Raw genomic sequence first — 14844 nt, 5'->3', positions numbered from 1 at the left:
TTTTTATTTAATTAGGTATTCGATTCAATATATTTTTTCTTAATTTTATTTTTTTAATTTAATTTACTTTAATTTTTATTTCTAATATATAATATAAAATGTATTAAACTCGTGTCTACTTTTAAAATTATATAACATTAATTTTTGATATTTTTTCATAAATAATGTTATAAATATGAAAAAAAAATTAACTAAGTATTTCTGTGATACTTTTATAGATTTTTTTTAATTCCATAATATTTATTTCATTTCATGAAATTTTTAATTAGAAAAAAAATCATTTGATCAATATTAATGAGTCCCATTTAAAAGAAAAGGGCCATTTATTTATTATACACCCATTACTGGACAAACTTTGTAAACTTAAACAGTAAAGGGCCAAAAATATAAATTCATAAGTCCCTCCATTTCATTTTTTTTACCTTCTTCTTTTATTTTATTTTTTTTACTACTGCTAAATAACCCCCGAAACGCAGCCATTTATTTTTTTAATTATCAGTAAAAAAAATGGATTTACTAGCTGCCGATGACCGGCAGATACGAAACCCTAACGACTTTCCTCTTCATCTAATTCCATTCCCACCCACCGGAAACTTTGATATCTCCACTTCAGCGGCGGCGGTTGTTGGGTCGAGTGATGTTGACAGCTTGCTTCCACAGAAGCTCCGTCCTATTAGAGGAAATGGCCGGGTTCCTTCGGGTTCTGGGGAGGACGGTAGAGAGAAGCTGTGGGGTTTTGTTAGTGGAGAAGCGAGTGACGTAGCTGTTAATGGTGGTGGTGGGCTCGGGCTGGGTTCAGGTGAAGGTTTTCTTGAAGATGAATTTAGGCAAGTTTAGATTTTTTTTTTTTTAAATTATTTATTAATTATGTGTTAGCTAATTAATTTATAATTTTTTTATTTATTTTTTAAGAGATTTTAGCTCAAGCTTTTTTTTCCCCTGCAAAGGTGGGTTTTTTTTTTTTTTATATAAATAATTTGTTCAAGAATTTATAATGTTAATTAAATTGAATTTTTTTAGGAAATTAAGAAAAGGGTTATGGTGATTTTAAGGTAGATTTGCTAAGGATGTAATGTAGCATGTCAAAACAGCTTGACCTTTCTAATTAAGGTAGGAAAGTGGCAATGTGTCTTGTTGTATGTAATGGTGATTAGTATGATGTTTCATTTGGGAGTGTGATTGTGTCTGTAATTGTTTTTGTTCGTTTTATCATGCGTGGGATTGAAGAATTACTGTGATGGTAGAGATGATTGGCTCTTTTATAAGTTGAGGGACAGCTTGAATCAAGACTGTAAACTGAACCGACCTTGGATCATGTTGATGTAGTGGTAGTGTAGATTGACAAATGTGCTCCTTAGAAACCAAGTTAATGTGGTTTCCTTTGTTTTCAGCTTATGCTCGTGTGATGGAAATGCTGATGATTCATCAGTTGGTGCGGGAGAATCTGTTGGTCGGAAGAGAAAGAGGAGATCAAAGAGAAAGATTGAGAAGTTTTTGGAGAGTTTGGTGATGAAAGTGATGGAGAAGCAAGAGGAGATGCATAAACAGTTGGTAGAGATGATAGAGAGTAGAGAAAGGGAGACAATGATAAGAGAAGAAGCTTGGAAGCAGCAGGAGATGGAAAGGATGAAAAGGGATAATGAGGCTAGGGCTCAAGAGACTTCTCGTAACCTAGCTCTCATTTCCTTCATCCATAACATGACGGGACATGCTATTGAAGTCTCAAATGGAGGCAATGCTCCAACTCAAAATCATTTCTAAGTGTGACCAAAGTAATAGAAGATGGCTGGAAGCTGAGGTGCAAGCACTTATAACACTTCGAACTGCTTGGGAACAACAGCTGCAAGTTACAGGCTCCAAAGGGACCAATATTTGGGATTTAATATCTGATGGAATGTGCAATACGGGCTACAACCGTACCGCAAAGAACTGCAAAGAGAAATGGGAAAACATCAACAAGCCCTTCAAAAAGTCAGTGGGAAGTGTGGTGAAAAAGCCATTTGAAAATATTACAGGGAGCCCTTATTTTCACGAATTGGATGTCTTATACAATAATGGATTTGTTAATCTGGGAAACGGCTCTACCAATACAGGCAATCAAGTTAACTGCACTCTTGGTAAAGGTTGAAATGCTCAAACCATTTCAAGTCTTTGTTTTCTCGAATCTTACCTTGACTCGGGTCCATTTATGTGTCTGTATTAACTTAGATTAGTACTCCTTGAACTGTTATTGGCTGTTCCTGCATTAGCTATGCATTGCAGGGGGGAAATTTGATCGTACCAATTGTTCTTGCAATTACAGTAGATAGAAAAAGGTGCAATTTGGCCATTAGTTTCCTTGTTTCATTTTCCTTTTTTCAAATCCTTATTCTATGATGAGTATTGTGGTTTCTTTAGCTTTCAGGGAGATTCTTTCTGCTGAATATGGTTGTGTTTTGATCTTCATGGCAAATAGATCTTCCATGCTATATTCAGGGGTGATTAAATTTTTGAATTTTTCATATGTTTTAAACCAGAACCGAAAAGGCTTTTGTCTTCTTATTGCTATTTATATGTGCAGTTATTACATCAGCCCAGGTCTACAGATTAACCAAAATGATGATGTTTTGAAAATTAGGTTTTTACTGATAAACTTCTACTTGGTTTATGTCCTGGATTAACCCATCAGGTAATCCCACTACTTCTGCTTGGTTTATTTTTTTAACGTGACCTGCGCCACGTCCCGGATTAACCCACCAGGTAATCCCACCAGATCAGGTACCACAGATCAAAATCTGCATCAGCATTTCATGTCTTGCCTTTTGACTGCATAAAATATGATGAACAAAGACAATTAACACATCAAAAACTCATCCACTATTCAATAACAAAAACGTTTAACAAAATGCTATTGTTAACCAAGTGTGTTGATCAATTGCTATCACAAAACGCCACAAAAGGAGGGGAACGGTCAAGAGAAGAAAAATTGCTTCATAGACAATGCACAAGGATAGTCACCAATCTCATCAAATGCTGGAATGGTTCTCAACCTTCATGGCTGCTCAAGTCTTGAAAAAGTCGAGCAGCTCAATAAACTAGAATGTGACGAAATTCCTCATGGCAAACCAGCAGCATCACCACACACAGTGCAAGGACAAAAGAATACAAGAGTGTGAGGAGAGGAATGAGTGAAAATAGAAAAAATCAATATCTCAGACGGTCCCAGGCCTTCTGGCTTCTGCATATAATATGGAAATACAAGGATGAATGATTTTGTCAGCAAGGCCATGAGAAACAGAGAAAAGATTCTAGGACCATTAATCATGCCAAGCACAAACAAGAAAAGAGACACTCAAGTCTGGTTATACTGATGAGAGGGTTACAAATCTAAGATTTAATTCACACTTGGGTTATATTTTGACCAGCAGTAATGTATATTAGCACAGGCAAAAATAAGCTGCGGGCAAAATTTCCATTTTATTCACCTATCATGATTCAAGCTCCAATTATCTTTGAAGGATTGCTCTAACCCTAATAATCAACATTAAACACATTTGTTTGTTTTATGAAAAATATTTTAGAAAAAATATTTTTTTGAATATTCTACTTCTGTTTCCGGTAAAATATTTTACATAAAACCTTGTTAATATACAATATTTTGCATTTTGCATTTAATCTTTAAGCTTAGTTTATTTATAAAAAAATATTTTTAACTTGTAAGTTTTGTAAAATATTTTACACAGTAATTTATTAATTATATCATGTAATTATTTTAATCACCCCCGCTACCATCACTCCATCTCCACCGCCTCCATCATTGCTACTTCCAAGACATATTATCATTATCATTCTATTACCATCATATTTTTTTAAATTATTATATACCAAACATTATAAAAACTTTTTCATGTAAAATATTTTCGTGTAAGCAAACTATGATAGTAATTATGACAAATTGAACAAAATGAGGAAGTCCACAGAAGTAAAAACCAGGCCATGCATCAACCTGATATTAAACTTGCAACATTCAGTCTGAAATGACATGGCTCTAGCAAAATCATAGTTTCTTATAATTACATGAACCAATACATGAAGAACGACACTGTTTTCTGACGTGAAAATGGGCTGAAATATAAACTGATTTCTGATACATTAGACATTTATGCATATACAACCCAGTTTGGTTTGCAGAAGAAACACCGATTGAACTTAGAAATGCGAACACCTCTATCAAACTGAATTTCATCACTTCCGTGGAAAGAATGCACCGGAAAGATAAATTCTCAAAGCAGAAGTTATCGGTGCTGTGACTGATATCCACATCACCATTTAAGTTCTTGATGTTGATTTATCAACTGGCCTTTTCACTTCTGCATAACCATATTCTGAGGGCAAGACATGCAAGGATGCTACACCTTTTACACCATGTGTCTTAATTTCACATAGAGCCAGTTTCTCCCAACTGTACAGAATCTTGAGACTCTGTAGTAGAACAAAAGATTATCAACTAAGTGTTCCATCTGATTAAGGAAGAAAGCAAGAATACTTGATACACGTTCTGAAATAATTAGAAAAACTTTTATCATTCAGGAAGGAAAGGAGTAAATTAGTTCAGTGGTAGCAATAAAAGACAGGAAACCTGCACAAAAAGTAGGCCACCTATATGTGACCATTAGCAGTAACAGTAAAACAAAACTTTCCATAGCGTTCTGGTTTTCATCAATTACTTGTATGAATTTATCACAAGCCATGGCCAACAGAAATCAGCTGAAAGGTTGGTAATCAGAAAGAATCTCACGAAATCTATTCAACAATTGGCAGGCATCGGACATTAACAGTAGACACGAATATATGAGCAGAAAGAGTTAGAGCCACTTATACCAAGAAGATAGAAGATTATTTCAGAAGTAGCGATACGTAGACAACAGACATGAATATAATATCTCACCTAGGGTGCCAAAACTTCAGATATATTAAGTAGGATCCATCATCCATGCCAGGCTCTTTCTGACTTAAAAGAGTCTGATGATTAGATTACTGAAAAGAGAAAACTATATGTACTTTAGTTGTGTGTGCTTCATAGTCCCCTCTGCTTCATCCACAAGGACCATTTAACAGCCTCCAAGTATTTATCATTCTTCTGCAATGTAGTAATCAGATTGGTGTAGGTTATCTTATCAGGTTCTACCCCATTTTGCCTCATTTCCTTGACCAAACCCACAGCATCTTCAACCATTCCAGCAATTCCATATGCTTTTATCAGTGTATTATAGCTACACAAATCAGGTCCCAGCCCACATTCTCTCAGTTCTGTGAGCACACCTGCAACTTCATCAATCCACCCTAGCTCTCCATAGATATTCATCATAATGTTGTATGTATAATGGTCAGCAGTACAGCTTGAATTCTTCATTCTCTGCAAGACACTTCTAAAACTCTCCATCTGACCTTCTTTCCCGTAGGCATCCAACACACAGTTGTAGGCTTCGAGGGAAACTGAAAAACCATCAAATTGCATAGTGTGTATGGTTGATGCCATATTTTTGAAGTCTCTTTTGCGTCCATAAGCAGCTATAATGGTATTGTAAGAAATTACATCAACCAATCCTCGTTTTCTAGCCATCATGAACAGTTCCCTAGCTTTATTGAAAAGCTTAGCCTTTGCATAAACATCAAGCATGACATTGAAGGTAATGGTATTAGGATCAAAACCACGCTGAAGCATCTCATTGAAAAGTCTGGAAAGTTCACCAACCGGCAGAGCACGAGCACAGCAGTTTATGAGGCAATTATACAACTCCTGATCCCAAACAACTCCACTCTTCAAGATTTTGAAATACAGATCATTTAACTTATCCATCATTCCACACTGTTGGTATATGCGAAGCATGTCCCGGAACAGATAAATGTCTGGAACCATGTCCTTTTCCTTCTCCATTGTTTCTAGAACAGAACAAGCATCCTTCAAAGATCCAGCTTTGACATACATTCTTACAACAATGCTGAAAGCAATCACATCTAAACCAATTCCAGAAGATTTTAACTTCATATAAAGTTTTTCCCCCTCATTAAATTGACCCATAGTAGTGTAAATGTCAATCATGGTACACGAGATGTGCAAATTTGGTCTATCATCAGATTTGGGCATCAAAGAGTATATATTAACAGCACTGTCAAGATGGCCCAGCTCCTTGCATGAGCAGATTAACAAATGATACAAGTTATCCTCAAAAACTGGATCATTCCATTTTTTGTCACCCAACAATTTTATAGCCTCATCAACCAACAGGTTTTTTACATAAGCAATGACAAGAATGGAGCATGAATTCTGGTTAACGGTAACATGTTGATAGAAGGAACCTTTCAAAAGAAAAGGAATTTTATCAATCCTTCCGACCTTCTCATATGCTTTCAAAAGAGTTCCAAGGATTGAGGAATACTGGCACCCTATCTTCAGCATATCATCAAGAGTTCTGCAAGCACCTTCTTCATCCCCATGCTCAGCTTGCAAATTTATTAGCGTGTACAAGTTGGATGAGTTAGGCTTGAATCCCATCCGCTTGAGCTCCTTATAGTACCATTCTGCCTCCTTATAATTGCCAACACGACCCCAACCTTCAATCATGGAACGGTAGGTTGTATCATCAGGCACTAATCCAGCATTTTGGATGCCTGAGAACAGCCGTTGAGCGGCAACCATATTGGATGCCTTTCCGTAACCAGTGATCAATATATTGTATGCAACAATAGTAGGGGAAAACTTGGCTTCTTGCATTGAAACCAACAGCTGCTCGGCCTTCTCTAACTTCCCTTGCTGACTATAAGCATTAAGCAAAACCAACCAATTCTCCAAATTTAGCACCACCTTATCGTCTCTCATCAAACCGATAACCTCTTCTGCCTTGTCATACAAACTCAAACGGGTATAAATAGTGATCATTGCCGAGTATGCGGACTGACATATTATCCCAAATCTCCTCATTTGAGCAAAAGAAAATTCTGCCTCCTCAACATTCCAACCCTTTTGGTAAAGCCCCATTACCATACCAAAAGTAGCGACATTTGGCTGAACCCCAAGCTCCAACATCATCCTAAACCATTTCCCACTCAACTCCACACTCCCCCGTTTAGAACACGAGTAAATAAGTGTGTTAAAGACTCTACAATCCAGCTCAGAACCAAAACTCTCCCTCATTTCCCTAATCATCCTCTCAGCAGTATCCCAATCCTCCCTCCTACCCAACACTCGAAAAACAACATTGAAAGCACTAACATTCTTTTCAAGCTTCCCATTACTCCTCATCCACTCAAAAAACCTCAAAGTTTTATCATCACTGGTACCCTTCTCGAGCCGTCTCAAAACATCATTACATTGCTCTAAGCTCATATTAGACCCAACAACAGAGTAATTAACATCCAACTCACCATCATACACAAAAAAGCCCTCCCTTTCTAGCTTGCTACCATTCCTTTTACAACTAAACTTAAAACCCACTTCCCTCTTAGTCCCTTTCTTAGCACCCTTGTACTTAATTTTTCTCTCATGTTCAAAATCCAGGTCCTTTTGTTCATTCTCACTAACCAAACCCTCTGAAGTTGATAAAAAAGGGTCCTTTTCAGACAATTCAGTTTCGATTCTAGACACCTTAACAGCACTAAATCTACTCAAAGAAGTGATCAAATGAATACAACTAGAAATGGAAAAAAGTGCAGAATTGCCAGGGAAATGAAGTGGGTTTGTAGAGAAATTTGACTTGTTTGAATAAAATGAGTCTAAAGAAGTTGGTGGTAATCTAAATGATGCCATGGCAATAGTTCAATGAACAGGTAAATCAAGAAAGATAGATTTTTTTTAGAAGAGGAGTTATGAGTGGCATACCTTGGTGGATGTAAAGTGGGGCAGGTGAGAGGGATAACGGAAATTGAGGCAGTGGAGGCAAATACCTTCCTTTTCATTATTTGTTTTGGCTTCTTCTATATGGAAGTTAAAGGACTAAATTTTTTTTCTCATGTAAGCATATGGGACCAAAATAAAAATTTGCCTATTATTGAGTCAGCCGTGATCTATTATTTTGTTTGTTTTTTTTTTAAAAAAAGAAAATTACTTGGCAGGTCTAGAAGGGTTTGTTTGAAGAACTTTACTAGGTGAATCAGATTTAATATATGTTTAATATTGTGATACAAAGTGATTTTTCTTGAAAATATAATAAAATAATTTTTTATATCAATATATTAAAATCATTAAAAAATACTAAAAAAATCAATTTAATACTTTTTTATGTTAAATAATATTAGTTGATTTAATGTTAAAACTAATTCAATTTAAAACTTATCATCAAGAGTTTTTCAAGACATATCAAGTAATCAAGTTGGGTTTAACAATTATATTCTTCATAAAACCATAAAAAAATCTGCAAAATATTAATCTGTATGATGTTGTAAGATTAAGACCAAGATCTAGTCAATATTCATAATGAATTTTTAACATGTGACATAACAAGAACAGTATCCATAAATGTTATTGTTTCTATTTGTGTATATACCTTTTCCTTAATTATATTAGAAATATAAATTTTATCTTTATAAGTACAAATTGATTGAAAGATATCATTTAACAATAAAATAATAACTAAAGTAAAATTGTAAAAATAGACAGAAATTTCTTCTTTTTTAAAAAAAATAATCATAACATGAAAAAGAAAAAGAAAAAGAAAATAAGGAACAATAAATTAATACAAGATGAATGGAAAATTGGAAACTTGCTGTTCACTTTGCAATACCATTGAATCGCGCAATGGCTGAAATGCAAGCGTTGAGCTAGGGAGTGTAAACTGAAAACAACATTAATATGCAAGCAATTAAGAAAGCAAGCTAGCATGCCTGTTTTTCTTGTCTGTTCTTGTGGAATACCAATGTGTTCTGCCATTGACAGCCTAAAATCTTGTTCCTTTCTCTCCGATCCAAGTAAATTTTATTTAAAAACTAGCTATATATAGCTAGTAATTATATACAAAGGATTCATGCTTCGTGCACATCGCCCCTTTGCCAAGTGGTCCACTTTTCAGCTCTATAAATATTGACACTTGCCCTTGTCGTTCTTTCAATTTCACTTCCAGGAAGAAAAAAAAAGAGAAGTTGTTCTGCTAATAGAGAAAAAAAGAGCGTTAATTTCCACAAAGAAATTAATGGACCGTAGAGGAGGCTTTCATGGGTACCGCGAGCTCCTCAACACAAGCTCAGGTAAGCTTAATCTTATCATACAAGAAGAGAAGCTGTAGTGCTATAAGAAATTAAGTTTAAACCTGCTTTAAAATTAAGGCTATGAAGATAGATTATTATTATAAAGATAAATGCTTTTCCATGATTTTTTAGTTAATTTCATGTTCATAGGCATCATCTTCTCTTGCATGCAAAGAAATGCTATCAATTTTCTATTTCTTCCCCTCTGGACAAGAAGATATGTTGCATTGATTCTATGCATTGTTATGTATTTTTTTTTACATGAATTATTGATTTATCATGATGACATGCAAACCCTATCTCTCAACGGCTTTGATGTCCATTTATGTATACATAGATATTATCATATTTTTCTCAATCTTCTGCGTTTTAAGTAAGCAAGATGGTTATCCCCCCATGGTCGACAAGGTATCTTTGGCTCGTGATGATGATGAAAATAGTTAGCAAATAATGGTAAACGCATAGCATATGTACAAGTGGCATGCATCGTTCATGCAATATATGAAACAAGTGGCATCCATGCATTCTTTCTGAGGATTCAAAACGCTTCCTGCCTTTGTCTCTGTCCACTTTATGATCTCGACAATAAACTCTCTTGTCTTTTGATAAGGTTGTTTGGAAAGTCCACCAGTTAGATGAAAATATGGAAAAATAATAATAATTGCCTTTCCTTTCATCAGAGATCAACATGAGGCTAACAGCTGATATCAACCACAGCAGCAGCAGCAACAACAGCAACAGAAACAGCAGCATCAACGTTCATGCAACCACAGATGACATTAATGAATGTAGTGCTGTAAGAGAGCAAGACAGGTTCATGCCAATAGCCAATGTTATCAGGATCATGCGCAAGATTCTCCCTTCACATGCAAAAATATCTGATGATGCCAAGGAAACAATCCAAGAATGCGTATCTGAGTACATTAGCTTCATCACCAGTGAAGCCAATGAACGTTGCCAACGCGAGCAACGCAAGACTATAACAGCTGAGGATGTGCTTTATGCAATGAGCAAGCTAGGGTTTGATGACTACATTGAACCCTTGACCATCTATCTTCACCGATACCGTGAACTCGAGGGTGAGCGCGGCTCGATGAGATGTGATCAGCCATTGGTGAAGAGTACTAGGAATAACAATAGCAATAACAATGTTGATCAGTTTGGAGCAGTGGCTGGGGTCGGTGCTTATGCACCAGCATTTCATGCGAGCCATCATCACCATGGGTTCTTTGGTGGGTCTCCTATAGGAGCTGGCTATATGAATATGAGGGATGCTAACCCCAATGCTAGTTCCTCCCATGCTGCTGCTTTGGCTAATGTTGAAGCTTTTGCTCAGCATAAATGAGAGATTGAGAAATTAAGAAATGGAGCTAGCTAGAGAGGGACCGGAAGATAGCTAGAGAGGTTAGTGTTTGGCACTGTGTAATTGTAGATTTCCTAGTTTAACTCTGTTCAGGAGGTTAATTAGTGTTTAATTGGGAGTTAATTACCATATTTCATTTCTTAATTAGGTTCTTGATTTCTGTTTTAATATAAGATGATGTGATGTCTTGCACTGTTCAGTTTCTTCTCCCTTTTGGCATACCATTTTTCACCCCGATATCTTATACGCTCTTTCAAACGGTATTATCAAACTCAATTAATGTCCAGTGGCTAATTAATTCAATGATTTGTTGCCGAATTTTAAATTAAATTACATACAAATTAACTTGATATATTAAATAATTTGATCCACTGATATTTTAGATTAACTTGGATATTAAAAAGCTAGACCCGTAACTCAAACACCAGATTAAGCCATGAATCAAAGTGAATTTAATAAGTTTGCTTTCAAAAGAAACAATAACAAAACTTAACTTATGGCCTATTTGGTAGTACAATGAGCTGGAATTAAAATTATATTTTATCTTAATTATAAGTTTAAAAATATTTGATTAATTAGTACATACTACGGTTTTACATAGATTTTACAGATTTTTTTTTTTAAAATCTTAATTACAAAAAAATTACAATTTATAACTTTTTCTTAACCACTGTAACTGCAAAAATTTATCAGTGTGAAAAATTTGTAATTGCTAGAACCTAGGTTAAAATTGAAGCAAAATTCATTGAATTCAAAAGAACTTGCATATACAAATCGTGTGAAGAGCAATCTCACGATATTTTCAATGATATTATTACTATGATCAAGTAATTCCACGAACGAAGATGATATATGAGAACCGCAAAGAAGATGCAGGGGCCACCAATAAACACTATTCTCGATGATATTTATGATTCAGCAATTCCAACAAAATATAGCATACATCTAAGTCAAAATTTGCATTAATAAACACCATTTTCAATGATATTTATGATTTAGCAATTCCAAGAAAAATAACGGACCCTGAATCTTCATATTAAATTTTTCATCAATAAAAACCATTAAATGAGAAAAAAAAAAAAAAAAACAATGGAGAGTAGGTTCCTGTGGGCATATATTATCAACGGAGGCAAGCATTGGAGAAGGAAAGCCCCAACAACGATCGAACCCGCGACCTTTCGTTTACAGAACGAACACGCTGCCACCATGCCATGGAAACTAGATGCCGAAAACCTGGCCTGTGATAAAAATTCAAGTAGCCTGTCAATAGCCTTGTTCAGGCGTACAAGCAAACAGAGGGGGCTAGTGGCAAAATAAGGGTTGGCAAAGTTTGATCAACGCCATATAGGAGCATAGTGAATGGAAAAGTGAGTCTCTCTCATTGAAGAGGTAAATTGCATTTTTCAGTCGGAAAAACAAGATCACTCTCCTGACATTTTTTTTTTTGGTGGTGGGGGGGGGGTCTTTTGACAAAGTTAAATGCCTGCAAAGATTCAAATGCCAATCATTCATGTTAGTTCTACTGCGTGGAACGAACTTCAATGCATCGCTTTTTCTTATCAGACGCGTCATCTTCGTTCTCCAACTCTTCTCCATCAACTCCCTGGAGTTCTTCTGAATCAGTTTCACCTCTTTTCCTTTGAGGAATTACTTCAAAGAAGGAAGCTTTCCAATCTTTTATTTCCACAAACTTGAGAAGGATCTCTACCACTTGGTTTACAGTAAGTACCTGCACTCGAATGAACAAATAAGAGCAAAGAGTTAGCAGATAAAGAACATGAATTTTGAGGGCTTGAGGTTCAGTGTTTCAGAGGAAATCAATGGGCCACAGGATGGGGAAAACCCCTTTCTCGCATTGATACAGGGTAAGATCAATGAGCTGTCTTGGTTACTTCAGTCACAACAGCATCAATTTTTGAGTCACAGCAGATAAATTTGTATGTTTGTGAATGAACTTTCCTTCGTTTTTTATTGCAAAATGCCCTCTGTAATGAAAGTTCTCATAATAAATCATCTTAATTCCATCCATGGGGGCGATGGCTGGAAAGAGTAGTGACTGCTTCTTGCAGATCTTCACAGATTGAGACCCTGTCCAACACTCTCGGGCACCTTTGCCAGAAATTGGGCAATGAGGAGTAAAACTCCCCCCTAATCGCTTAACTCAGCCCTCTTTGTGTGCAACGATGCATAACGGCAGCACCACATTCCTTGTACCAATTTGCATCTACTACATGTTCTACAATCAATGTGATTTCAGTGCACAAGTGACACGAAAAAGAAGAAGCACAAAAGCAATAAAATCCACGTTACAGTCAACACTTCAAGCATTGAAAGAAGAAAACACAAATGTTGAGACCGAGACCAATCATACCTGAGAACTTGACATCTTCAAGTAACTGCCTATAGGAAGTTTTGCTGTTTGGATTCCTTGCTCACTTGCTTTCTTCATGGTTATGCCTTTCCACCGATTCCGATCTACTAACCCACCAATGATATATATTTTCTTCAGATCAAGTTCATCTAGCACTGTTTCAGAATCTGCTGTAAGATACACCAAATTCTCCTTTTGATCTTGCAATGCATCAATATATGATTGACTTTCCTTCTCAATAATCCATTTATCAAATCCTGGGAGCCTTTGCAATTGGTTCTCCATTTCCCCCCTGCACCCAGTCAACCAGAGGTGACTGGGGGATGTACATCTTCTGTTCACAGCATAACAATACATAATCTGCCATTATAAATAGTGAGGATATAATCAGTCATTGAAAGCGCATTGGCTCGAATTTGTTAAAAAAAAATAAAAATCCTATGCATCCCACCAACTATACAATCACGCAACCTCTTCAGCATAATTTTTTAGCACTCAAGTCTCGTAAATGGCACAAACAAATTGTAGCTAAAATTCTAGAATAAATATCCACATCAGAACTTTATTAAAATGCCATAATTTTACTTGTCTGTTGTCTACAATACTCAGACCGGATACAAGGCTGATGCAATCATCTGATGTCTTAGCAATGTAACCACCAACTTCTTTCAAGTGAAGCTGTGTTGAAACTCAAAACTACAGAAACTCACTCATTTCTCTAAATCCACCATCATAATTCAACCAACTAAATTCAACCTAACTGTGAGCACCAATTCTTACTTAAAATGAATCTAACATATCCTTAAAACAAATTTACCAATGCCATTTCACACATTACAGAAAAGTTCTTAGCAATGGAATCATAACTCTATTTCCATAAAAAACAGCATTGAACCCACATCAGAATTCAATCATTTCTCCAAACGGACCATCATAATTTGACCCCAAAACTCAATCCAACAATTATTACCACCAATCCCTACTAAAAACACCCAACACAAATACTATACAGCATGAACCCATTGTTGAAAACAAAAAAGTCCCAAACTTTAACACAAAAAAGCCAAAAACTAACCTGTTGAACAAGACTGTGAATCTCACTGTTAGTCATAAGATCAGCAAACTCAAGATCAATCACTATATTCTGACCAAATTCTTTAGCCTTACTAAGCCTCTGCAGTTTGTCTTCTTTCTCTTCTGCCCTCTTCTCCATTCTCTCTTTCCTTAACTCTCTCCTTGACTCTATAAGCTTCAACCTTTCTTCTTCACTTGCACAGCTTGATAGTCTCTCCTCCCATTCTTTTCTCTTTCTCTCTGCTTCTTTCATTTTTTGCTCCTTCACTTGTGCTTTTTTCTCTGCTTTCTTTGCTTCCCATTTTTGCTGCTTCAGCAGTTTCTTTTGTGCGTTTTTGGAGAGTGGAGTGGGCTGTGAATTGGGTTGGCTCTCGAGGGTGTTTTGGTCATTTTGTTCGGTCTCTTTCTCTTCCTCCATTGAAGTACCGAAGAAAGGGAAGCAAAGGGTTTAGGGTTTCGTTCAGTTTTCAATTAGGCTGCTTTGTTGGGAGACCAGGAAAAACGATGTCGTACTTGGTGGGGATAAATTGATGATTGATGGGCCTGCTGGTTACAAAGGTCAATCTGCCAATTCGGATCTACATTTTATATTTAATTAAATATAAATTTGACGTGGATTAATTTAATAAATTAATTTAGAAATAAGATTTGATTTAATTTTTTTTTAAAATATTTAAAACTTCATTATTTTAACTCTTTTTAAAAATAAAAACTTTTAAAATAACAGGATAATTCGTCAACCATTCCATATAACCATTTTTATTGTCATGGTTAATCATAATTGTCATGGTTAATCATAATTACGAAATAACCAATT

At 35.8% G+C, this 14844-nt stretch overlaps 3 protein-coding genes and 1 pseudogene across 3 annotated transcripts; 2 read left to right on the top strand and 2 right to left on the bottom strand.

Annotated features, from left to right (window-relative positions):
* The first annotated feature begins 450 nt into the window (after positions 1 to 450).
* Positions 451 to 2613, top strand: LOC118032185 (trihelix transcription factor GT-2-like; annotated as a pseudogene).
* Positions 2614 to 3959: 1346 nt separating this feature from the next.
* On the bottom strand, positions 3960 to 7925 carry LOC118032186 (pentatricopeptide repeat-containing protein At4g30825, chloroplastic). Its single transcript, XM_035036794.2, has 2 exons — positions 4928 to 7925; positions 3960 to 4461 (listed from the first exon to the last, which is right to left on the bottom strand). The coding sequence occupies exon 1, from the start codon at positions 7784 to 7786 to the stop codon at positions 5057 to 5059; it is 2730 nt and encodes a 909-aa protein (XP_034892685.1). The 5' UTR covers positions 7787 to 7925; the 3' UTR covers positions 3960 to 4461; positions 4928 to 5056.
* A 1183-nt stretch (positions 7926 to 9108) lies between these two features.
* On the top strand, positions 9109 to 10695 carry LOC118032187 (nuclear transcription factor Y subunit B-6). The gene is made up of 2 exons (XM_035036795.2): positions 9109 to 9219; positions 9900 to 10695. Exons 1-2 carry the CDS (start codon positions 9165 to 9167, stop codon positions 10562 to 10564), a joined length of 720 nt encoding a protein of 239 aa, XP_034892686.1. The 5' UTR covers positions 9109 to 9164; the 3' UTR covers positions 10565 to 10695.
* An 822-nt stretch (positions 10696 to 11517) lies between these two features.
* On the bottom strand, positions 11518 to 14567 carry LOC118032235 (tRNA (guanine(9)-N1)-methyltransferase). Its single transcript, XM_035036876.2, has 3 exons — positions 14029 to 14567; positions 12954 to 13313; positions 11518 to 12311 (listed from the first exon to the last, which is right to left on the bottom strand). The coding sequence occupies exons 1-3, from the start codon at positions 14443 to 14445 to the stop codon at positions 12102 to 12104; spliced, it is 987 nt and encodes a 328-aa protein (XP_034892767.1). The 5' UTR covers positions 14446 to 14567; the 3' UTR covers positions 11518 to 12101.
* Between the last annotated feature and the right edge of the window lie 277 nt (positions 14568 to 14844).

The sequence above is a fragment of the Populus alba genome, chromosome 6 (assembly GCF_005239225.2).
Source record: "Populus alba chromosome 6, ASM523922v2, whole genome shotgun sequence".
Lineage (NCBI taxonomy): Eukaryota > Viridiplantae > Streptophyta > Magnoliopsida > Malpighiales > Salicaceae > Populus > Populus alba.
The sequence above is the reverse complement of the archived record's forward strand: the minus strand, read 5'-3'. Positions and strand labels throughout refer to the sequence as shown.

Coding starts and splice junctions, on each gene's coding strand:
- LOC118032186 (XM_035036794.2), bottom strand. CDS start 7,786: ATGGCATCATTTAGATTACCACCAACTTCTTTAGACTCATTTTATTCA.
- LOC118032187 (XM_035036795.2), top strand. CDS start 9,165: ATGGACCGTAGAGGAGGCTTTCATGGGTACCGCGAGCTCCTCAACACA. Junction 9,220..9,899: donor GCTCCTCAACACAAGCTCAG/GTAAGCTTAATC, acceptor TCCTTTCATCAG/AGATCAACATGAGGCTAACA.
- LOC118032235 (XM_035036876.2), bottom strand. CDS start 14,445: ATGGAGGAAGAGAAAGAGACCGAACAAAATGACCAAAACACCCTCGAG. Junction 13,314..14,028: donor TTCACAGTCTTGTTCAACAG/GTTAGTTTTTGG, acceptor TTATAATGGCAG/ATTATGTATTGTTATGCTGT. Junction 12,312..12,953: donor TGAAGATGTCAAGTTCTCAG/GTATGATTGGTC, acceptor ATTCGAGTGCAG/GTACTTACTGTAAACCAAGT.